The sequence below is a fragment of the Salvelinus fontinalis genome, unplaced genomic scaffold (assembly GCF_029448725.1).
Source record: "Salvelinus fontinalis isolate EN_2023a unplaced genomic scaffold, ASM2944872v1 scaffold_0136, whole genome shotgun sequence".
Lineage (NCBI taxonomy): Eukaryota > Metazoa > Chordata > Actinopteri > Salmoniformes > Salmonidae > Salvelinus > Salvelinus fontinalis.
Genome location: NW_026600345.1, coordinates 120,001 through 140,651, shown reverse-complemented (window position 1 = coordinate 140,651; position 20,651 = coordinate 120,001). Strand labels below are relative to the sequence as shown.

At 48.4% G+C, this 20,651-nt stretch overlaps 1 protein-coding gene across 2 annotated transcripts in view; it reads left to right on the top strand.

Moving 5' to 3' along the window:
* Positions 1 to 707: 707 nt before the first annotated feature.
* LOC129843434 (highly divergent homeobox-like) overlaps positions 708 to 20,651 on the top strand; it is a 40,791-nt gene continuing 20,847 nt past the window's right edge. For both annotated transcript variants that reach the window (XM_055912152.1, XM_055912153.1), the window contains exons 1-2: positions 708 to 2,229; positions 4,115 to 4,261. In XM_055912152.1, the coding sequence (XP_055768127.1) occupies positions 2,161 to 2,229; positions 4,115 to 4,261 (216 nt within the window). In that variant the 5' untranslated portion in view covers positions 708 to 2,160. The remainder of the gene's footprint in view (positions 2,230 to 4,114; positions 4,262 to 20,651) is intronic.

The window sequence follows — 20,651 nt, the reverse complement described above, 5'->3', positions numbered from 1 at the left end:
TAGACCTCACCCCGGCCCGGCCCTGCTTCCTAGACCTCACCCCGGCCCGGCCCTGCTTCCTAGACCTCACCCCGGCCCTGCTGCCTAGACCTCACCCCGTGCCTGCTGCCTAGACCTCACCCCGGCCCTGCTTCCTAGACCTCACCCCGGCCCTGCTTCCTAGACCTCACCCCTGCTTCCTAGACCTCACCCCGGCCCGGCCCTGCTTCCTAGACCTCACCCCGGCCCGGCCCTGCTTCCTAGACCTCACCCCGGCCCGGCCCTGCTTCCTAGACCTCACCCCGGCCCTGCTTCCTAGACCTCACCCCGGCCCTGCTTCCTAGACCTCACCCCTGCTTCCTAGACCTCACCCCGGCCCGGCCCTGCTTCCTAGACCTCACCCCGGCCCTGCTGCCTAGACCTCACCCCGTGCCTGCTGCCTAGACCTCACCCCGGCCCTGCTTCCTAGACCTCACCCCGGCCCTGCTTCCTAGACCTCACCCCTGCTTCCTAGACCTCACCCCGGCCCGGCCCTGCTTCCTAGACCTCACCCCGGCCCGGCCCTGCTTCCTAGACCTCACCCCGGCCCTGCTGCCTAGACCTCACCCCGTGCCTGCTGCCTAGACCTCACCCCGGCCCTGCTTCCTAGACCTCACCCCGGCCCTGCTTCCTAGACCTCACCCCTGCTTCCTAGACCTCACCCCGGCCCGGCCCTGCTTCCTAGACCTCACCCCGGCCCTGCTTCCTAGACCTCACCCCGGCCTGGCCCTGCTGCCTAGACCTCACCCCGGCCCTGCTGCCTAGACCTCACCCCGGCCCTGCTGCCTAGACCTCACCCCGGCCCTGCTTCCTAGACCTCACCCCGGCCCTGCTTCCTAGACCTCACCCCGGCCCTGCTTCCTAGACCTCACCCCGGCCCTGCTTCCTAGACCTCACCCCGGCCCGGCCCTGCTTCCTAGACCTCACCCCGGCCCTGCTGCCTAGACCTCACCCCGGCCCTGCTTCCTAGACCTCACCCCGGCCCTGCTTCCTAGACCTCACCCCGGCCCTGCTGCCTAGACCTCACCCCGGCCTGGCCCTGCTTCCTAGACCTCACCCCGGCCCGGCCCTGCTTCCTAGACCTCACCCCGGCCCGGCCCTGCTTCCTAGACCTCACCCCGGCCCTGCTTCCTAGACCTCACCCCGGCCCTGCTGCCTAGACCTCACCCTGGTCTGGCCCTGCTTCCTAGACCTCACCCCGGCCCGGCCCTGCTTCCTAGACCTCACCCCGGCCCTGCTTCCTAGACCTCACCCCGGCCCTGCTGCCTAGACCTCACCCCGGTCTGGCCCTGCTGCCTAGACCTCACCCCGGCCCTGCTGCCTAGACCTCACCCCGGCCCTGCTTCCTAGACCTCACCCCGGCCCTGCTTCCTAGACCTCACCCCGGCCCTGCTTCCTAGACCTCACCCCGGCCTGGCCCTGCTTCCTAGACCTCACCCCGGCCTGGCCCTGCTGCCTAGACCTCACCCTGGTCTGGCCCTGCTTCCTAGACCTCACCCCGGCCCTGCTGCCTAGACCTCACCCCGGCCCTGCTTCCTAGACCTCACCCCGGCCTGGCCCTGCTGCCTAGACCTCACCCCGGCCCTGCTTCCTAGACCTCACCCCGGCCCTGCTGCCTAGACCTCACCCCGGCCCTGCTTCCTAGACCTCACCCTGGTCTGGCCCTGCTGCCTAGACCTCACCCCGGCCCTGCTGCCTAGACCTCACCCCGGCCCTGCTGCCTAGACCTCACCCCGCCCTGCTTCCTAGACCTCACCCCGGCCCTGCTTCCTAGACCTCACCCCGGCCCGGCCCTGCTTCCTAGACCTCACCCTGGCCCTGCTTCCTAGACCTCACCCCGGCCCGGCCCTGCTTCCTAGACCTCACCCCGGCCCTGCTTCCTAGACCTCACCCCGGCCCGGCCCTGCTTCCTAGACCTCACCCCGGCCCTGCTTCCTAGACCTCACCCCGGCCCTGCTTCCTAGACCTCACCCCGGCCTGGCCCTGCTGCCTAGACCTCACCCCGGCCCTGCTGCCTAGACCTCACCCCGGCCCTGCTTCCTAGACCTCACCCCGGCCCTGCTCTGCTGCCTAGACCTCACCCCGGCCCGGCCCTGCTTCCTAGACCTCACCCCGGCCCGGCCCTGCTCGTGGTTCTGCTGTATGGCTGATCTGCCCCCCTGCAGTAGGAGCAGTATGGAGGAATGGCAGGAGAAACGAGGCCTGCAGACAGTAAGTAGAGAAACTACCACTTGGACTATGGGCCTTAATATTCTAATGTTCCTATTACTGAGTTTACAAAACATTAGGAACACCTGCTCTTTCTATAACATAGACTGACCAGGTGAATCCCGGTGGAAGGTCTACATACAGACTGGTAGTATGTTTTATCCACTGTGTATATAGGTCTACATACAGACTGGAAGCATGTTTTATCCACTGTGTATATAGGTCTACATACAGACTGGTAGCATGTTTTATCCACTGTGTATATAGGTCTACATACAGACTGGTAGCATGTTTTATCCACTGTGTATATAGGTCTACATACAGACTGGTAGTATGTTTTATCCACTGTGTATATAGGTCTACATACAGACTGGAAGCATGTTTTATCCACTGTGTATATAGGTCTACATACAGACTGGTAGCATGTTTTATCCACTGTGTATATAGGTCTACATACAGACTGGTAGTATGTTTTATCCACTGTGTATATAGGTCTACATACAGACTGGAAGCATGTTTTATCCACTGTGTATATAGGTCTACATACAGACTGGAAGCATGTTTTATCCACTGTGTATATAGGTCTACATACAGACTGGAAGCATGTTTTATCCACTGTGTATATAGGTCTACATACAGACTGGAAGCATGTTTTATCCACTGTGTATATAGGTCTACATACAGACTGGAAGCATGTTTTATCCACTGTGTATATAGGTCTACATACAGACTGGAAGCATGTTTTATCCACTGTGTATATAGGTCTACATACAGACTGGAAGCATGTTTGTGGTTGAAGGGAAGAGCTAGTTTACATATCCTACATTACTCATCTCATATGTATATACTGTGCTCTATACCATCTACTGCATCTGTGTGATGCAATATTGTATTGTGACCAATACCATCTGCTAACCATGTGACCAATAACATCTGCTAACCATGTGACCAATAACATCTGCTAACCATGTGTATGTGACCAATAACATCTGCTAACCATGTGACCAATAACATCTGCTAACCATGTGACCAATAACATCTGCTAACCATGTGTATGTGACCAATAACATCTGCTAACCATGTGACCAATAACATCTGCTAACCATGTGACCAATAACATCTGCTAACCATGTGACCAATAACATCTGCTAACCATGTGACCAATAACATCTGCTAACCATGTGTATGTGACCAATAACATCTGCTAACCATGTGACCAATAACATCTGCTAACCATGTGACCAATAACATCTGCTAACCATGTGACCAATAACATCTGCTAACCATGTGTATGTGACCAATAACATCTGCTAACCATGTGACCAATAACATCTGCTAACCATGTGACCAATAACATCTGCTAACCATGTGACCAATAACATCTGCTAACCATGTGTATGTGACCAATAACATCTGCTAACCATGTGACCAATAACATCTGCTAACCATGTGACCAATAACATCTGCTAACCATGTGACCAATAACATCTGCTAACCATGTGACCAATAACATCTGCTAACCATGTGACCAATAACATCTGCTAACCATGTGTATGTGACCAATACCATCTGCTAACCATGTGACCAATAACATCTGCTAACCATGTGTATGTGACCAATACCATCTGCTAACCATGTGACCAATAACATCTGCTAACCATGTGACCAATAACATCTGCTAACCATGTGACCAATAACATCTGCTAACCATGTGACCATTAACATCTGCTAACCATGTGTATGTGACCAATACCATCTGCTAACCATGTGTAAGTGACCATTTACATCTGCTAACCATGTGTATGTGACCAATAAAATTTGATATGATTAGTGAACTCAATGTCGTTTTCATTGGCTAGTTTATTGACCAATTACATGTTTCTGTCAGATGAACCTGCGGTCTGTGTTCACACTGGAGCAGCAGCGAGTCCTAGATAGCTACTATGACAACGGGATGACCAATCAGAGCAAGAGCTGCTTCCAGCTGATCCTTCAGTGTGCTCAGGAGACCAAGCTGGACTTCAGCGTGGTGCGGGTACGTAGGGCTCTATACAATTCAGAAATGCTTTTGTTTTTTCCCGAAATTCAGTTTTCTCAATTTTTTTGTTTTTCCAGCTGTCTGTTTTCCTCAGTTTTTGCTCTCACTTTAATTGAAAAACAACTCAATTGGATAAGTCCACAACCGTGCTTAAACCACATCAGGAGACAACTTTTGGGGTCTGGGAAAATTGAGAAATGTACATTTGTTTGTGTGTAGTAACCCTTTAATTCCAGTGTGCACCTAGCAAGAGGCTGTTTAAGTGGTGTTTTTGTAGCGCACGTGATGGTAGAGTTGATTTTAAAATAATCATGATCTCATTCTGCGAGGCTACGAAGGTTTTTGGGAAAGCCTTATCATCTACTGGAATACTTTCCATTAGCATCGTCGCTAACGGCGCACCGGTCATTTTGCCGGTTTCCTCGTAATCGCTCCTCTTTCACCCCAGCTGACAAACTAACACTGATTCAGATGACCCTCCTACCCATGCTAGATTACGGAGACGTAATTTATAGATCGGCAGGTAAAGGGTGCTCTCGAGCGGCTAGATGTTCTTTACCATTCGGCCATCAGATTTGCCACCAATGCTCCTTATAGGACACATCACTGCACTCTATACTCCTCTGTAAACTGGTCATCTCTGTATACCCGTCGCAAGACCCAGTGGTTGATGCTTATTTATAAAACCCTCTTAGGCCTCACTCCCCCCTATCTGAGATATCTACTGCAGCTCTCATCCTCCACATAACACCCGTTCTGCCAGTCACATTCTGTTAAAGGTCCCCAAAGCACACACAGCCCTGGGTCACTCGTCTTTTCAGTTCGCTGCAGCTAGCGACTGGAACGAGCTGCAACAAACACTCAAACTGGACAGTTTTATCTCTTCATTCAGACTCAATCATGGTCACTCTTACTGACAGTTGTGGCTGCTTTGCGTGATGTATTGTTCCTTCTTGCCCTTTGTGCTGTTGTCTGTGTCCAATAATGTTTGTACCATGTTTTGTGCTGCTACCATGTTGTGTTTCTGCCATGTTGTGTTGCTACCATGCTGTGTTGTCATGTGTTTGTACCATGCTGTGTTGTCATGTGTTTGTACCATGCTGTGTTGTCATGTGTTTGTACCATGCTGTGTTGTCATGTGTTTGTACCATGCTGTGTTGTCATGTGTTTGTACCATGCTGTGTTGTCATGTGTTGCTACCATGCTGTGTTGTCATGTGTTTGTACCATGCTGTGTTGTCATGTGTTGCTACCATGCTGTGTTGTCATGTGTTTGTACCATGCTGTGTTGTCATGTGTTTGTACCATGCTGTGTTGTCATGTGTTTGTACCATGCTGTGTTGTCATGTGTTTGTACCATGCTGTGTTGTCATGTGTTTGTACCATGCTGTGTTGTCATGTGTTTGTACCATGCTGTGTTGTCATGTGTTGATACCATGCTGTGTTGTCATGTGTTGCTGCCATGTTGTGTTGTTACCATGCTGTGTTGTCATGTGTTGCTACCATGCTGTGTTGTCATGTGTTGCTGCCATGCTGTGTTGTCATGTGTTGATACCATGCTGTGTTGTCATGTGTTGATACCATGCTGTGTTGTCATGTGTTGATACCATGCTGTGTTGTCATGTGTTGCTACCATGCTGTGTTGTCATGTGTTTGTACCATGCTGTGTTGTCATGTGTTTGTACCATGCTGTGTTGTCATGTGTTGCTACCATGCTGTGTTGTCATGTGTTTGTACCATGCTGTGTTGTCATGTGTTGCTACCATGCTGTGTTGTCATGTGTTTGTACCATGCTGTGTTGTCATGTGTTTGTACCATGCTGTGTTGTCATGTGTTTGTACCATGCTGTGTTGTCATGTGTTTGTACCATGCTGTGTTGTCATGTGTTTGTACCATGCTGTGTTGTCATGTGTTGCTGCCATGCTGTGTTGTTACCATGCTGTGTTGTCATGTGTTGCTGCCATGCTGTGTTGTCATGTGTTGATACCATGCTGTGTTGTCATGTGTTGATACCATGCTGTGTTGTCATGTGTTGCTGCCATGTTGTGTTGTTACCATGCTGTGTTGTCATGTGTTGCTACCATGCTGTGTTGTCATGTGTTGCTGCCATGCTGTGTTGTCATGTGTTGCTACCATGCTGTGTTGTCATGTGTTGATACCATGCTGTGTTGTCATGTGTTTGTACCATGCTATGTTGTCATGTGTTGCTACCATGCTGTGTTGTCATGTTGTGTTGCTACCATGCTATGTTGTCATGTGTTGCTACCATGCTGTGTTGTCATGTGTTGCTACCATGCTGTGTTGTCATGTGTTGCTGCCATGCTGTGTTGTCATGTGTTGCTGCCATGCTGTGTTGTCATGTGTTGCTACCATGCTGTGTTGTCATGTGTTGCTACCATGCTGTGTTGTCATGTGTTGCTACCATGCTGTGTTGTCATGTGTCGCTGCCATGCTGTGTTGTCATGTGTTGATACCATGCTGTGTTGTCATGTTGTGTTGCTACCATGCTGTGTTGTCATGTGTTGCTACCATGCTGTGTTGTCATGTGTTGCTACCATGCTGTGTTGTCATGTGTTGCTACCATGCTGTGTTGTCATGTTGTGTTGTTACCATGCTGTGTTGTCATGTTGTGTTGCTACCATGCTGTGTTGTCATGTTGTGTTGCTACCATGCTGTGTTGTCATGTGTTGCTACCATGCTGTGTTGTCATGTTGTGTTGCTACCATGCTGTGTTGTCATGTGGTGTTGCCATGTTGTGTTGTAATGTGTTGATACCATGCTGTGTTGTCATGTTGTGTTGCTACCATGCTGTGTTGTCATGTGTTGCTACCATGCTGTGTTGTCATGTGTTGCTACCATGCTGTGTTGTCATGTGTCGCTACCATGCTGTGTTGTCATGTTGTGTTGTTACCATGCTGTGTTGTCATGTTGTGTTGCTGCCATGCTGTGTTGTCATGTTGTGTTGCTACCATGCTGTGTTGTCATGTGTTGCTGCCATGCTGTGTTGTCATGTGTTGCTGCCATGCTGTGTTGTCATGTGTTGCTACCATGCTGTGTTGTCATGTTGTGTTGCTACCATGCTGTGTTGTCATGTGTTGCTGCCATGCTGTGTTGTCATGTGTTGATACCATGCTATGTTGTTGTCTTAGGTCTCTCTTTATGTAGTGTTGTGTTGTCTCGTGTTTTGTTCTATATTTTTAGGTTTAATCCCAGCCCCCCGTCCCCGCAGGAGGCCATTTGCCTTTTGGTAGGCCGTCATTGTAAATAAGAATTTGTTCTTAACTGACTTGCCTATTTAAATAAATGTTAAATACATTTGAACAAATTAGGTGTAGCCTTTTCCAATTTTCATTTAGATTTAAGGTTAACCACATTACAATGGTTTTGAGATACAAAGACGAGATTATAATACATTATATATAAAAAAGTATGTGGACACCCCTTCAAATTAGTGGGTTTGGCTATTTCTACCACACCTGTTGCTGACAGGTGTATAAAATCAAGCACACAGTGATGCAATCTCCATAGACAAACATTGGCAGTAGAATGGCTGTAGAGCTCAGTGACTTTCAACGTGGCACCGTCATAGGATGCTACCTTTCCAACAAGTCAGTTTATCAAATTTCTGCCCTGCTAGAGCTTCCCTGGTCAACTGTAAGTGATGTTATTGTGAAGTGGAAACGTCTAGGAGCAACAACGGCTCAGCCATGAAGTGGTAGGCCACACAAGCTCACAGAACGGGACCGTCGAGTGCTGAAGCACATAGTGCATAAAAATCGTCTGTCCTCGGTTGCAACACTCACTACAGGGTTCCAAACTGCCTAAGAAATGAAAGCACAATAACTGTTCGTCGGGAGCTTCGTGAAATGGGTTTCCATGGCCGAGCAGCCGCACATAAGCCTAAGATCACCATGCGCAATGCCAAGCGTCCGCTGGAGTGGTGTAAAGCTCAACGCCATTGGACTCTGGAGCAGTGGAAACGTGTTCTCTAGAGTGATGAATCACGCTTCACCGTCTGACAGATGAATCTGGGTTTGGCGGATGCTACCTGTCCCAATGTATAGTGCCAACTGTAAAGTTTGGTGGAGGAGGAATAATGGTCTGGGGCTGTTTTTTCATGGTTCGGGCCTCTTAGCTCCAGTGAGGGGAAATATTAATGCTACATTCTAGACGATTCTGTGCTTCCAACTTTGTGGCAACAGTTTGTGGAAGGCCCTTTCCTGTTTCAGCATGACAATGCCCCGTGCACAAAGCAAGGTCTGTACATATATGGTTTGTCGAGTTTGGTGTGGAAGAACTTGCTTGGCCTGCACAGAACCCAGCCCTCAACCGATTAGGCGTCCACATATCTTTGGAGATTGCATGGCGGTGTGCTCGATTTTATATACCTGTCGCCTGGGTGTGGCTGAAAGGGTGTCTATATACACACATACACACAGTGCATTCGGAAAGTACATTAAAAAAACATTCCTTATTTCTACGTCACATGGTCGCTCGGCCAAACTGAGCAATCGGGGGAGAAGGGCCTTGGTCAGGGAGGTGACCAAGAACCCGATGGTCACTCTGACAGAGCTCCAGAGTTCCTCAGTGGAGATGGTTGTCCTTCTGGTAGGTTCTCCCATCTCAGCAGCACTCCACCAATCAGGACTTTATAGTAGAGTGGCCAGACAGAAGCCACTCCTCAGTAAAAGGCACATGACAGCCTGCTTGTAGTTTGCCAAAAAGCACCTAAAGGACTCTGACCATGAGGAACAAGAATCTCTGGTCTGATGAAACCAAGATTGAACTCTTTGGCCTGAATGCCAAGTGTATGAAGGAAACCTGGCACCATCCCTAAGGTGAAGCATGGTGGTGGCAGCATCATGCTGTGGGGATGTTTTTCAGCAGCAGGGACTGGGAGACTAGTCAGGATCGAGGGAAAGAGTACAGAGGGCGCAAAGTACAGAGGGATCCTTGATGAAAATCTGCTCAGGACCTCAGACTGGGGCAAATGTTCATCTTCCAACAGGACAACAACCCTAAGCACACAGCCAAGACAATGCAGGAGTGGCTTCCGGACAAGTCTTTGAATGTCCTTGAGTGGCCCAGCCAGAGCCCGGACTTGAAACCAATCGAACATCTCTGGAGAGACCTGAAAATAGCTGTGCAGTGACGCTCCCCATCCAACCTCACAGAGCTTGAGAGGATCTGCAGAGAAGAATGGGAGAAACTCCCCAAATACAGGTGTGCCAAGCTTGTAGCGTCATACCCAAGAAGACTCGAGGCTTTAATGCTGCCAAAGGTGCTTCATCAAAGTACTCAGTAAAGAGTCTGAATACTTATATAAATGTGATATCTTTTTTTTTTTCATTTCCAAAAATTCAAACCAGTTTTTGTTTTGTCATTATGGGGTATTGTGTGTAGATTTGATTACAGAATATTATTATTTTTTGAATGTTTAAGGTTGTATGGTAACAAAATGTGGAAAAAGGGAAGGGGTCTGAACACTTTCCGAGTGAGATGTGTGTGTATGTACAGTACCAGTCAAAATGTAGACACACCTACTCATTCAAGGTTTTTCTTTATTTTTACTATTTTTTCTACATTGTAGAATAATGGTGAAGACATGAAACTATGAAATAACACATATGGAATCATGTAGTAACCAAAAAAAAGTATATTTTAGATTCTTCAAATTAGCCACTCTTTGCCTTGATAACTAACTTCATTAGGATTGCTTTTCCAACAGTCTTGAAGGAGTTCCCACATATGCTGAGCACTTGTTTGCTGCTTTTCCTTCACTCTGCGGTACAACTCATCCCAAACCATCTCATTTGGCTCGAGGTGATTCTGCAGGTCATCTGACGCTGCACTCCATCTATACTCAGCCTTGTCTCAGGGTAGTTGGTGGTTTAATATATCCCTCTAGTGGTGTGGGGACTATACTCAGCCTTGTCTCAGGGTAGTAAGTTGGTGGTTGAATATATCCCTCTAGTGGTGTGGGGACTATACTCAGCCTTGTCTCAGGGTAGTAAGTTGGTGGTTGAATATATCCCTCTAGTGGTGTGGGGACTATACTCAGCCTTGTCTCAGGGTAGTAAGTTGGTGGTTGAATATATCCCTCTAGTGGTGTGGGGACTATACTCAGCCTTGTCTCAGGGTAGTAAGTTGGTGGTTGAATATATCCCTCTAGTGGTGTGGGGACTATACTCAGCCTTGTCTCAGGGTAGTAAGTTGGTGGTTGAATATATCCCTCTAGTGGTGTGGGGACTATACTCAGCCTTGTCTCAGGGTAGTAAGTTGGTGGTTGAATATATCCCTCTAGTGGTGTGGGGACTATACTCAGCCTTGTCTCAGGGTAGTAAGTTGGTGGTTGAATATATCCCTCTAGTGGTGTGGGGACTATACTCAGCCTTGTCTCAGGGTAGTAAGTTGGTGGTTGAATATATCCCTCTAGTGGTGTGGGGACTATACTCAGCCTTGTCTCAGGGTAGTAAGTTGGTGGTTGAATATATCCCTCTAGTGGTGTGGGGACTATACTCAGCCTTGTCTCAGGGTAGTAAGTTGGTGGTTGAATATATCCCTCTAGTGGTGTGGGGACTATACTCAGCCTTGTCTCAGGGTAGTAAGTTGGTGGTTGAATATATCCCTCTAGTGGTGTGGGGACTATACTCAGCCTTGTCTCAGGGTAGTAAGTTGGTGGTTGAATATATCCCTCTAGTGGTGTGGGGACTATACTCAGCCTTGTCTCAGGGTAGTAAGTTGGTGGTTGAATATATCCCTCTAGTGGTGTGGGGACTACACTCAGCCTTGTCTCAGGGTAGTAAGTTGGTGGTTGAATATATCCCTCTAGTGGTGTGGGGACTATACTCAGCCTTGTCTCAGGGTAGTAAGTTGGTGGTTGAATATATCCCTCTAGTGGTGTGGGGACTATACTCAGCCTTGTCTCAGGGTAGTGGTCTGTTGATATCCCTCTAGTGGTGTGGGGACTATACTCAGCCTTGTCTCAGGGTAGTAAGTTGGTGGTTGAATATATCCCTCTAGTGGTGTGGGGACTATACTCAGCCTTGTCTCAGGGTAGTAAGTTGGTGGTTGAATATATCCCTCTAGTGGTGTGGGGACTATACTCAGCCTTGTCTCAGGGTAGTAAGTTGGTGGTTGAATATATCCCTCTAGTGGTGTGGGGACTATACTCAGCCTTGTCTCAGGGTAGTAAGTTGGTGGTTGAATATATCCCTCTAGTGGTGTGGGGACTATACTCAGCCTTGTCTCAGGGTAGTAAGTTGGTGGTTTAATATATCCCTCTAGTGGTGTGGGGACTATACTCAGCCTTGTCTCAGGGTAGTTGGTGGTTGAATATATCCCTCTAGTGGTGTGGGGGTATACTCAGCCTTGTCTCAGGGTAGTTGGTGGTTGAATATATCCCTCTAGTGGTGTGGGGACTATACTCAGCCTTGTCTCAGGGTAGTAAGTTGGTGGTTGAATATATCCCTCTAGTGGTGTGGGGACTATACTCAGCCTTGTCTCAGGGTAGTAAGTTGGTGGTTGAATATATCCCTCTAGTGGTGTGGGGGCTATACTCAGCCTTGTCTCAGGGTAGTAAGTTGGTGGTTGAATATATCCCTCTAGTGGTGTGGGGGCTATACTCAGCCTTGTCTCAGGGTAGTAAGTTGGTGGTTGAATATATCCCTCTAGTGGTGTGGGGACTATACTCAGCCTTGTCTCAGGGTAGTAAGTTGGTGGTTGAATATATCCCTCTAGTGGTGTGGGGACTATACTCAGCCTTGTCTCAGGGTAGTTGGTGGTTGAATATATCCCTCTAGTGGTGTGGGGGCTATACTCAGCCTTGTCTCAGGGTAGTTGGTGGTTGAATATATCCCTCTAGTGGTGTGGGGACTATACTCAGCCTTGTCTCAGGGTAGTAAGTTGGTGGTTGAATATATCCCTCTAGTGGTGTGGGGACTATACTCAGCCTTGTCTCAGGGTAGTAAGTTGGTGGTTGAATATATCCCTCTAGTGGTGTGGGGACTATACTCAGCCTTGTCTCAGGGTAGTAAGTTGGTGGTTGAATATATCCCTCTAGTGGTGTGGGGACTATACTCAGCCTTGTCTCAGGGTAGTAAGTTGGTGGTTGAATATATCCCTCTAGTGGTGTGGGGACTATACTCAGCCTTGTCTCAGGGTAGTAAGTTGGTGGTTGAATATATCCCTCTAGTGGTGTGGGGACTATACTCAGCCTTGTCTCAGGGTAGTTGGTGGTTGAATATATCCCTCTAGTGGTGTGGGGACTATACTCAGCCTTGTCTCAGGGTAGTTGGTGGTTGAATATATCCCTCTAGTGGTGTGGGGACTATACTCAGCCTTGTCTCAGGGTAGTTGGTGGTTGAATATATCCCTCTAGTGGTGTGGGGACTATGCTCAGCCTTGTCTCAGGGTAGTAAGTTGGTGGTTGAATATATCCCTCTAGTGGTGTGGGGACTATACTCAGCCTTGTCTCAGGGTAGTAAGTTGGTGGTTGAATATATCCCTCTAGTGGTGTGGGGACTATACTCAGCCTTGTCTCAGGGTAGTAAGTTGGTGGTTGAATATATCCCTCTAGTGGTGTGGGGACTATACTCAGCCTTGTCTCAGGGTAGTAAGTTGGTGGTTGAATATATCCCTCTAGTGGTGTGGGGACTATACTCAGCCTTGTCTCAGGGTAGTAAGTTGGTGGTTGAATATATCCCTCTAGTGGTGTGGGGACTATACTCAGCCTTGTCTCAGGGTAGTAAGTTGGTGGTTGAATATATCCCTCTAGTGGTGTGGGGACTATACTCAGCCTTGTCTCAGGGTAGTAAGTTGGTGGTTGAATATATCCCTCTAGTGGTGTGGGGACTATACTCAGCCTTGTCTCAGGGTAGTAAGTTGGTGGTTGAATATATCCCTCTAGTGGTGTGGGGGCTATACTCAGCCTTGTCTCAGGGTAGTGGTCTGTTGATATCCCTCTAGTGGTGTGGGGGTATACTCAGCCTTGTCTCAGGGTAGTAAGTTGGTGGTTGAATATATCCCTCTAGTGGTGTGGGGACTATACTCAGCCTTGTCTCAGGGTAGTGGTCTGTTGATATCCCTCTAGTGGTGTGGGGACTATACTCAGCCTTGTCTCAGGGTAGTAAGTTGGTGGTTGAATATATCCCTCTAGTGGTGTGGGGACTATACTCAGCCTTGTCTCAGGGTAGTGGTCTGTTGATATCCCTCTAGTGGTGTGGGGACTATACTCAGCCTTGTCTCAGGGTAGTAAGTTGGTGGTTTAATATATCCCTCTAGTGGTGTGGGGGTATACTCAGCCTTGTCTCAGGGTAGTTGGTGGTTGAATATATCCCTCTAGTGGTGTGGGGACTATACTCAGCCTTGTCTCAGGGTAGTAAGTTGGTGGTTGAATATATCCCTCTAGTGGTGTGGGGACTATACTCAGCCTTGTCTCAGGGTAGTAAGTTGGTGGTTGAATATATCCCTCTAGTGGTGTGGGGACTATACTCAGCCTTGTCTCAGGGTAGTAAGTTGGTGGTTGAATATATCCCTCTAGTGGTGTGGGGGCTATACTCAGCCTTGTCTCAGGGTAGTGGTCTGTTGATATCCCTCTAGTGGTGTGGGGACTATACTCAGCCTTGTCTCAGGGTAGTAAGTTGGTGGTTGAATATATCCCTCTAGTGGTGTGGGGACTATACTCAGCCTTGTCTCAGGGTAGTGGTCTGTTGATATCCCTCTAGTGGTGTGGGGACTATACTCAGCCTTGTCTCAGGGTAGTAAGTTGGTGGTTGAATATATCCCTCTAGTGGTGTGGGGACTATACTCAGCCTTGTCTCAGGGTAGTGGTCTGTTGATATCCCTCTAGTGGTGTGGGGACTATACTCAGCCTTGTCTCAGGGTAGTAAGTTGGTGGTTTAATATATCCCTCTAGTGGTGTGGGGGTATACTCAGCCTTGTCTCAGGGTAGTTGGTGGTTGAATATATCCCTCTAGTGGTGTGGGGACTATACTCAGCCTTGTCTCAGGGTAGTAAGTTGGTGGTTGAATATATCCCTCTAGTGGTGTGGGGACTATACTCAGCCTTGTCTCAGGGTAGTAAGTTGGTGGTTGAATATATCCCTCTAGTGGTGTGGGGACTATACTCAGCCTTGTCTCAGGGTAGTAAGTTGGTGGTTGAATATATCCCTCTAGTGGTGTGGGGGCTATACTCAGCCTTGTCTCAGGGTAGTAAGTTGGTGGTTGAATATATCCCTCTAGTGGTGTGGGGACTATACTCAGCCTTGTCTCAGGGTAGTTGGTGGTTTAATATATCCCTCTAGTGGTGTGGGGGCTATACTCAGCCTTGTCTCAGGGTAGTAAGTTGGTTGAATATATCCCTCTAGTGGTGTGGGGACTATACTCAGCCTTGTCTCAGGGTAGTTGGTGGTTGAATATATCCCTCTAGTGGTGTGGAGGCTATACTCAGCCTTGTCTCAGGGTAGTAAGTTGGTGGTTTAATATATCCCTCTAGTGGTGTGGGGGTATACTCAGCCTTGTCTCAGGGTAGTAAGTTGGTGGTTGAATATATCCCTCTAGTGGTGTGGGGGCTATACTCAGCCTTGTCTCAGGGTAGTAAGTTGGTGGTTGAATATATCCCTCTAGTGGTGTGGGGACTATACTCAGCCTTGTCTCAGGGTAGTGGTCTGTTGATATCCCTCTAGTGGTGTGGGGACTATACTCAGCCTTGTCTCAGGGTAGTAAGTTGGTGGTTTAATATATCCCTCTAGTGGTGTGGGGGTATACTCAGCCTTGTCTCAGGGTAGTTGGTGGTTGAATATATCCCTCTAGTGGTGTGGGGACTATACTCAGCCTTGTCTCAGGGTAGTAAGTTGGTGGTTGAATATATCCCTCTAGTGGTGTGGGGACTATACTCAGCCTTGTCTCAGGGTAGTAAGTTGGTGGTTGAATATATCCCTCTAGTGGTGTGGGGACTATACTCAGCCTTGTCTCAGGGTAGTAAGTTGGTGGTTGAATATATCCCTCTAGTGGTGTGGGGGCTATACTCAGCCTTGTCTCAGGGTAGTAAGTTGGTGGTTGAATATATCCCTCTAGTGGTGTGGGGACTATACTCAGCCTTGTCTCAGGGTAGTTGGTGGTTTAATATATCCCTCTAGTGGTGTGGGGGCTATACTCAGCCTTGTCTCAGGGTAGTAAGTTGGTTGAATATATCCCTCTAGTGGTGTGGGGACTATACTCAGCCTTGTCTCAGGGTAGTTGGTGGTTGAATATATCCCTCTAGTGGTGTGGGGGCTATACTCAGCCTTGTCTCAGGGTAGTAAGTTGGTGGTTTAATATATCCCTCTAGTGGTGTGGGGACTATACTCAGCCTTGTCTCAGGGTAGTAAGTTGGTGGTTTAATATATCCCTCTAGTGGTGTGGGGACTATACTCAGCCTTGTCTCAGGGTAGTTGGTGGTTTAATATATCCCTCTAGTGGTGTGGGGACTATACTCAGCCTTGTCTCAGGGTAGTAAGTTGGTGGTTGAATATATCCCTCTAGTGGTGTGGGGACTATACTCAGCCTTGTCTCAGGGTAGTAAGTTGGTGGTCTGTTGATATCCCTCTAGTGGTGTGGGGACTATACTCAGCCTTGTCTCAGGGTAGTAAGTTGGTGGTCTGTTGATATCCCTCTAGTGGTGTGGGGACTATACTCAGCCTTGTCTCAGGGTAGTAAGTTGGTGGTCTGTTGATATCCCTCTAGTGGTGTGGGGACTATACTCAGCCTTGTCTCAGGGTAGTTGGTGGTTGAATATATCCCTCTAGTGGTGTGGGGACTATACTCAGCCTTGTCTCAGGGTAGTAAGTTGGTGGTTGAATATATCCCTCTAGTGGTGTGGGGACTATACTCAGCCTTGTCTCAGGGTAGTTGGTGGTTTAATATATCCCTCTAGTGGTGTGGGGACTATACTCAGCCTTGTCTCAGGGTAGTAAGTTGGTGGTTGAATATATCCCTCTAGTGGTGTGGGGACTATACTCAGCCTTGTCTCAGGGTAGTAAGTTGGTGGTTGAATATATCCCTCTAGTGGTGTGGGGACTATACTCAGCCTTGTCTCAGGGTAGTAAGTTGGTGGTTGAATATATCCCTCTAGTGGTGTGGGGACTATACTCAGCCTTGTCTCAGGGTAGTAAGTTGGTGGTTGAATATATCCCTCTAGTGGTGTGGGGACTATACTCAGCCTTGTCTCAGGGTAGTAAGTTGGTGGTTGAATATATCCCTCTAGTGGTGTGGGGACTATACTCAGCCTTGTCTCAGGGTAGTAAGTTGGTGGTTGAATATATCCCTCTAGTGGTGTGGGGACTATACTCAGCCTTGTCTCAGGGTAGTTGGTGGTTTAATATATCCCTCTAGTGGTGTGGGGACTATACTCAGCCTTGTCTCAGGGTAGTAAGTTGGTGGTTGAATATATCCCTCTAGTGGTGTGGGGACTATACTCAGCCTTGTCTCAGGGTAGTAAGTTGGTGGTTGAATATATCCCTCTAGTGGTGTGGGGACTATACTCAGCCTTGTCTCAGGGTAGTAAGTTGGTGGTTGAATATATCCCTCTAGTGGTGTGGGGACTATACTCAGCCTTGTCTCAGGGTAGTAAGTTGGTGGTTGAATATATCCCTCTAGTGGTGTGGGGACTATACTCAGCCTTGTCTCAGGGTAGTTGGTGGTTGAATATATCCCTCTAGTGGTGTGGGGACTATACTCAGCCTTGTCTCAGGGTAGTTGGTGGTTGAATATATCCCTCTAGTGGTGTGGGGACTATACTCAGCCTTGTCTCAGGGTAGTTGGTGGTTGAATATATCCCTCTAGTGGTGTGGGGACTATACTCAGCCTTGTCTCAGGGTAGTTGGTGGTCTGTTGATATCCCTCTAGTGGTGTGGGGGCTATACTCAGCCTTGTCTCAGGGTAGTAAGTTGGTGGTTGAATATATCCCTCTAGTGGTGTGGGGGCTATACTCAGCCTTGTCTCAGGGTAGTAAGTTGGTGGTTGAATATATCCCTCTAGTGGTGTGGGGGCTATACTCAGCCTTGTCTCAGGGTAGTAAGTTGGTGGTTGAATATATCCCTCTAGTGGTGTGGGGGTATACTCAGCCTTGTCTCAGGGTAGTAAGTTGGTGGTTGAATATATCCCTCTAGTGGTGTGGGGACTATACTCAGCCTTGTCTCAGGGTAGTAAGTTGGTGGTTGAATATATCCCTCTAGTGGTGTGGGGACTATACTCAGCCTTGTCTCAGGGTAGTAAGTTGGTGGTTGAATATATCCCTCTAGTGGTGTGGGGACTATACTCAGCCTTGTCTCAGGGTAGTAAGTTGGTGGTTGAATATATCCCTCTAGTGGTGTGGGGACTATACTCAGCCTTGTCTCAGGGTAGTAAGTTGGTGGTTGAATATATCCCTCTAGTGGTGTGGGGACTATACTCAGCCTTGTCTCAGGGTAGTTGGTGGTTTAATATATCCCTCTAGTGGTGTGGGGACTATACTCAGCCTTGTCTCAGGGTAGTTGGTGGTTGAATATATCCCTCTAGTGGTGTGGGGACTATACTCAGCCTTGTCTCAGGGTAGTAAGTTGGTGGTTGAATATATCCCTCTAGTGGTGTGGGGACTATACTCAGCCTTGTCTCAGGGTAGTAAGTTGGTGGTTGAATATATCCCTCTAGTGGTGTGGGGACTATACTCAGCCTTGTCTCAGGGTAGTAAGTTGGTGGTTGAATATATCCCTCTAGTGGTGTGGGGGCTATACTCAGCCTTGTCTCAGGGTAGTTGGTGGTTGAATATATCCCTCTAGTGGTGTGGGGACTATACTCAGCCTTGTCTCAGGGTAGTAAGTTGGTGGTTGAATATATCCCTCTAGTGGTGTGGGGACTATACTCAGCCTTGTCTCAGGGTAGTAAGTTGGTGGTTGAATATATCCCTCTAGTGGTGTGGGGACTATACTCAGCCTTGTCTCAGGGTAGTAAGTTGGTGGTTGAATATATCCCTCTAGTGGTGTGGGGACTATACTCAGCCTTGTCTCAGGGTAGTAAGTTGGTGGTTGAATATATCCCTCTAGTGGTGTGGGGGCTATACTCAGCCTTGTCTCAGGGTAGTAAGTTGGTGGTTGAATATATCCCTCTAGTGGTGTGGGGACTATGCTCAGCCTTGTCTCAGGGTAGTTGGTGGTTGAATATATCCCTCTAGTGGTGTGGGGACTATACTCAGCCTTGTCTCAGGGTAGTAAGTTGGTGGTTGAATATATCCCTCTAGTGGTGTGGGGACTATGCTCAGCCTTGTCTCAGGGTAGTTGGTGGTTGAATATATCCCTCTAGTGGTGTGGGGACTATACTCAGCCTTGTCTCAGGGTAGTAAGTTGGTGGTTGAATATATCCCTCTAGTGGTGTGGGGACTATACTCAGCCTTGTCTCAGGGTAGTAAGTTGGTGGTTGAATATATCCCTCTAGTGGTGTGGGGACTATGCTCAGCCTTGTCTCAGGGTAGTTGGTGGTTGAATATATCCCTCTAGTGGTGTGGGGGCTATACTCAGCCTTGTCTCAGGGTAGTAAGTTGGTGGTTGAATATATCCCTCTAGTGGTGTGGGGACTATACTCAGCCTTGTCTCAGGGTAGTAAGTTGGTGGTTGAATATATCCCTCTAGTGGTGTGGGGACTATGCTCAGCCTTGTCTCAGGGTAGTTGGTGGTTGAATATATCCCTCTAGTGGTGTGGGGGCTATACTCAGCCTTGTCTCAGGGTAGTTGGTGGTTTAATATATCCCTCTAGTGGTGTGGGGGCTATACTCAGCCTTGTCTCAGGGTAGTTGGTGGTTGAATATATCCCTCTAGTGGTGTGGGGACTATACTCAGCCTTGTCTCAGGGTAGTAAGTTGGTGGTTGAATATATCCCTCTAGTGGTGTGGGGACTATACTCAGCCTTGTCTCAGGGTAGTTGGTGGTTGAATATATCCCTCTAGTGGTGTGGGGGCTATACTCAGCCTTGTCTCAGGGTAGTAAGTTGGTGGTTGAATATATCCCTCTAGTGGTGTGGGGACTATACTCAGCCTTGTCTCAGGGTAGTAAGTTGGTGGTTGAATATATCCCTCTAGTGGTGTGGGGACTATACTCAGCCTTGTCTCAGGGTAGTTGGTGGTTTAATATATCCCTCTAGTGGTGTGGGGACTATACTCAGCCTTGTCTCAGGGTAGTAAGTTGGTGGTTGAATATATCCCTCTAGTGGTGTGGGGACTACACTCAGCCTTGTCTCAGGGTAGTAAGTTGGTGGTTGAATATATCCCTCTAGTGGTGTGGGGACTATACTCAGCCTTGTCTCAGGGTAGTAAGTTGGTGGTTGAATATATCCCTCTAGTGGTGTGGGGACTACACTCAGCCTTGTCTCAGGGTAGTAAGTTGGTGGTTGAATATATCCCTCTAGTGGTGTGGGGACTATACTCAGCCTTGTCTCAGGGTAGTAAGTTGGTGGTTGAATATATCCCTCTAGTGGTGTGGGGGCTATACTCAGCCTTGTCTCAGGGTAGTAAGTTGGTGGTTGAATATATCCCTCTAGTGGTGTGGGGACTATACTCAGCCTTGTCTCAGGGTAGTAAGTTGGTGGTTGAATATATCCCTCTAGTGGTGTGGGGACTATACTCAGCCTTGTCTCAGGGTAGTAAGTTGGTGGTTGAATATATCCCTCTAGTGGTGTGGGGACTATACTCAGCCTTGTCTCAGGGTAGTAAGTTGGTGGTTGAATATATCCCTCTAGTGGTGTGGGGGCTATACTCAGCCTTGTCTCAGGGTAGTAAGTTGGTGGTTGAATATATCCCTCTAGTGGTGTGGGGGTATACTCAGCCTTGTCTCAGGGTAGTAAGTTGGTGGTTTAATATATCCCTCTAGTGGTGTGGGGACTATACTCAGCCTTGTCTCAGGGTAGTAAGTTGGTGGTCTGTTGATATCCCTCTAGTGGTGTGGGGACTATACTCAGCCTTGTCTCAGGGTAGTAAGTTAGTGGTCTGTTGATATCCCTCTAGTGGTGTGGGGACTATACTCAGCCTTGTCTCAGGGTAGTAAGTTAGTGGTCTGTTGATATCCCTCTAGTGGTGTGGGGACTATACTCAGCCTTGTCTCAGGGTAGTGGTCTGTTGATATCCCTCTAGTGGTGTGGGGACTATACTCATCCTTGTCTCAGGGTAGTAAGTTAGGGGTCTGTTGATATCCCTCTAGTGGTGTGGGGACTATACTCAGCCTTGTCTCAGGGTAGTAAGTTGGTGGTCTGTTGATATCCCTCTAGTGGTGTGGGGACTATACTCAGCCTTGTCTCAGGGTAGTAAGTTGGTGGTCTGTTGATATCCCTCTAGTGGTGTGGGGGCTGTGCTTTGGCAAAGTCGGGGGGGGGGGGGTTATATCTTGC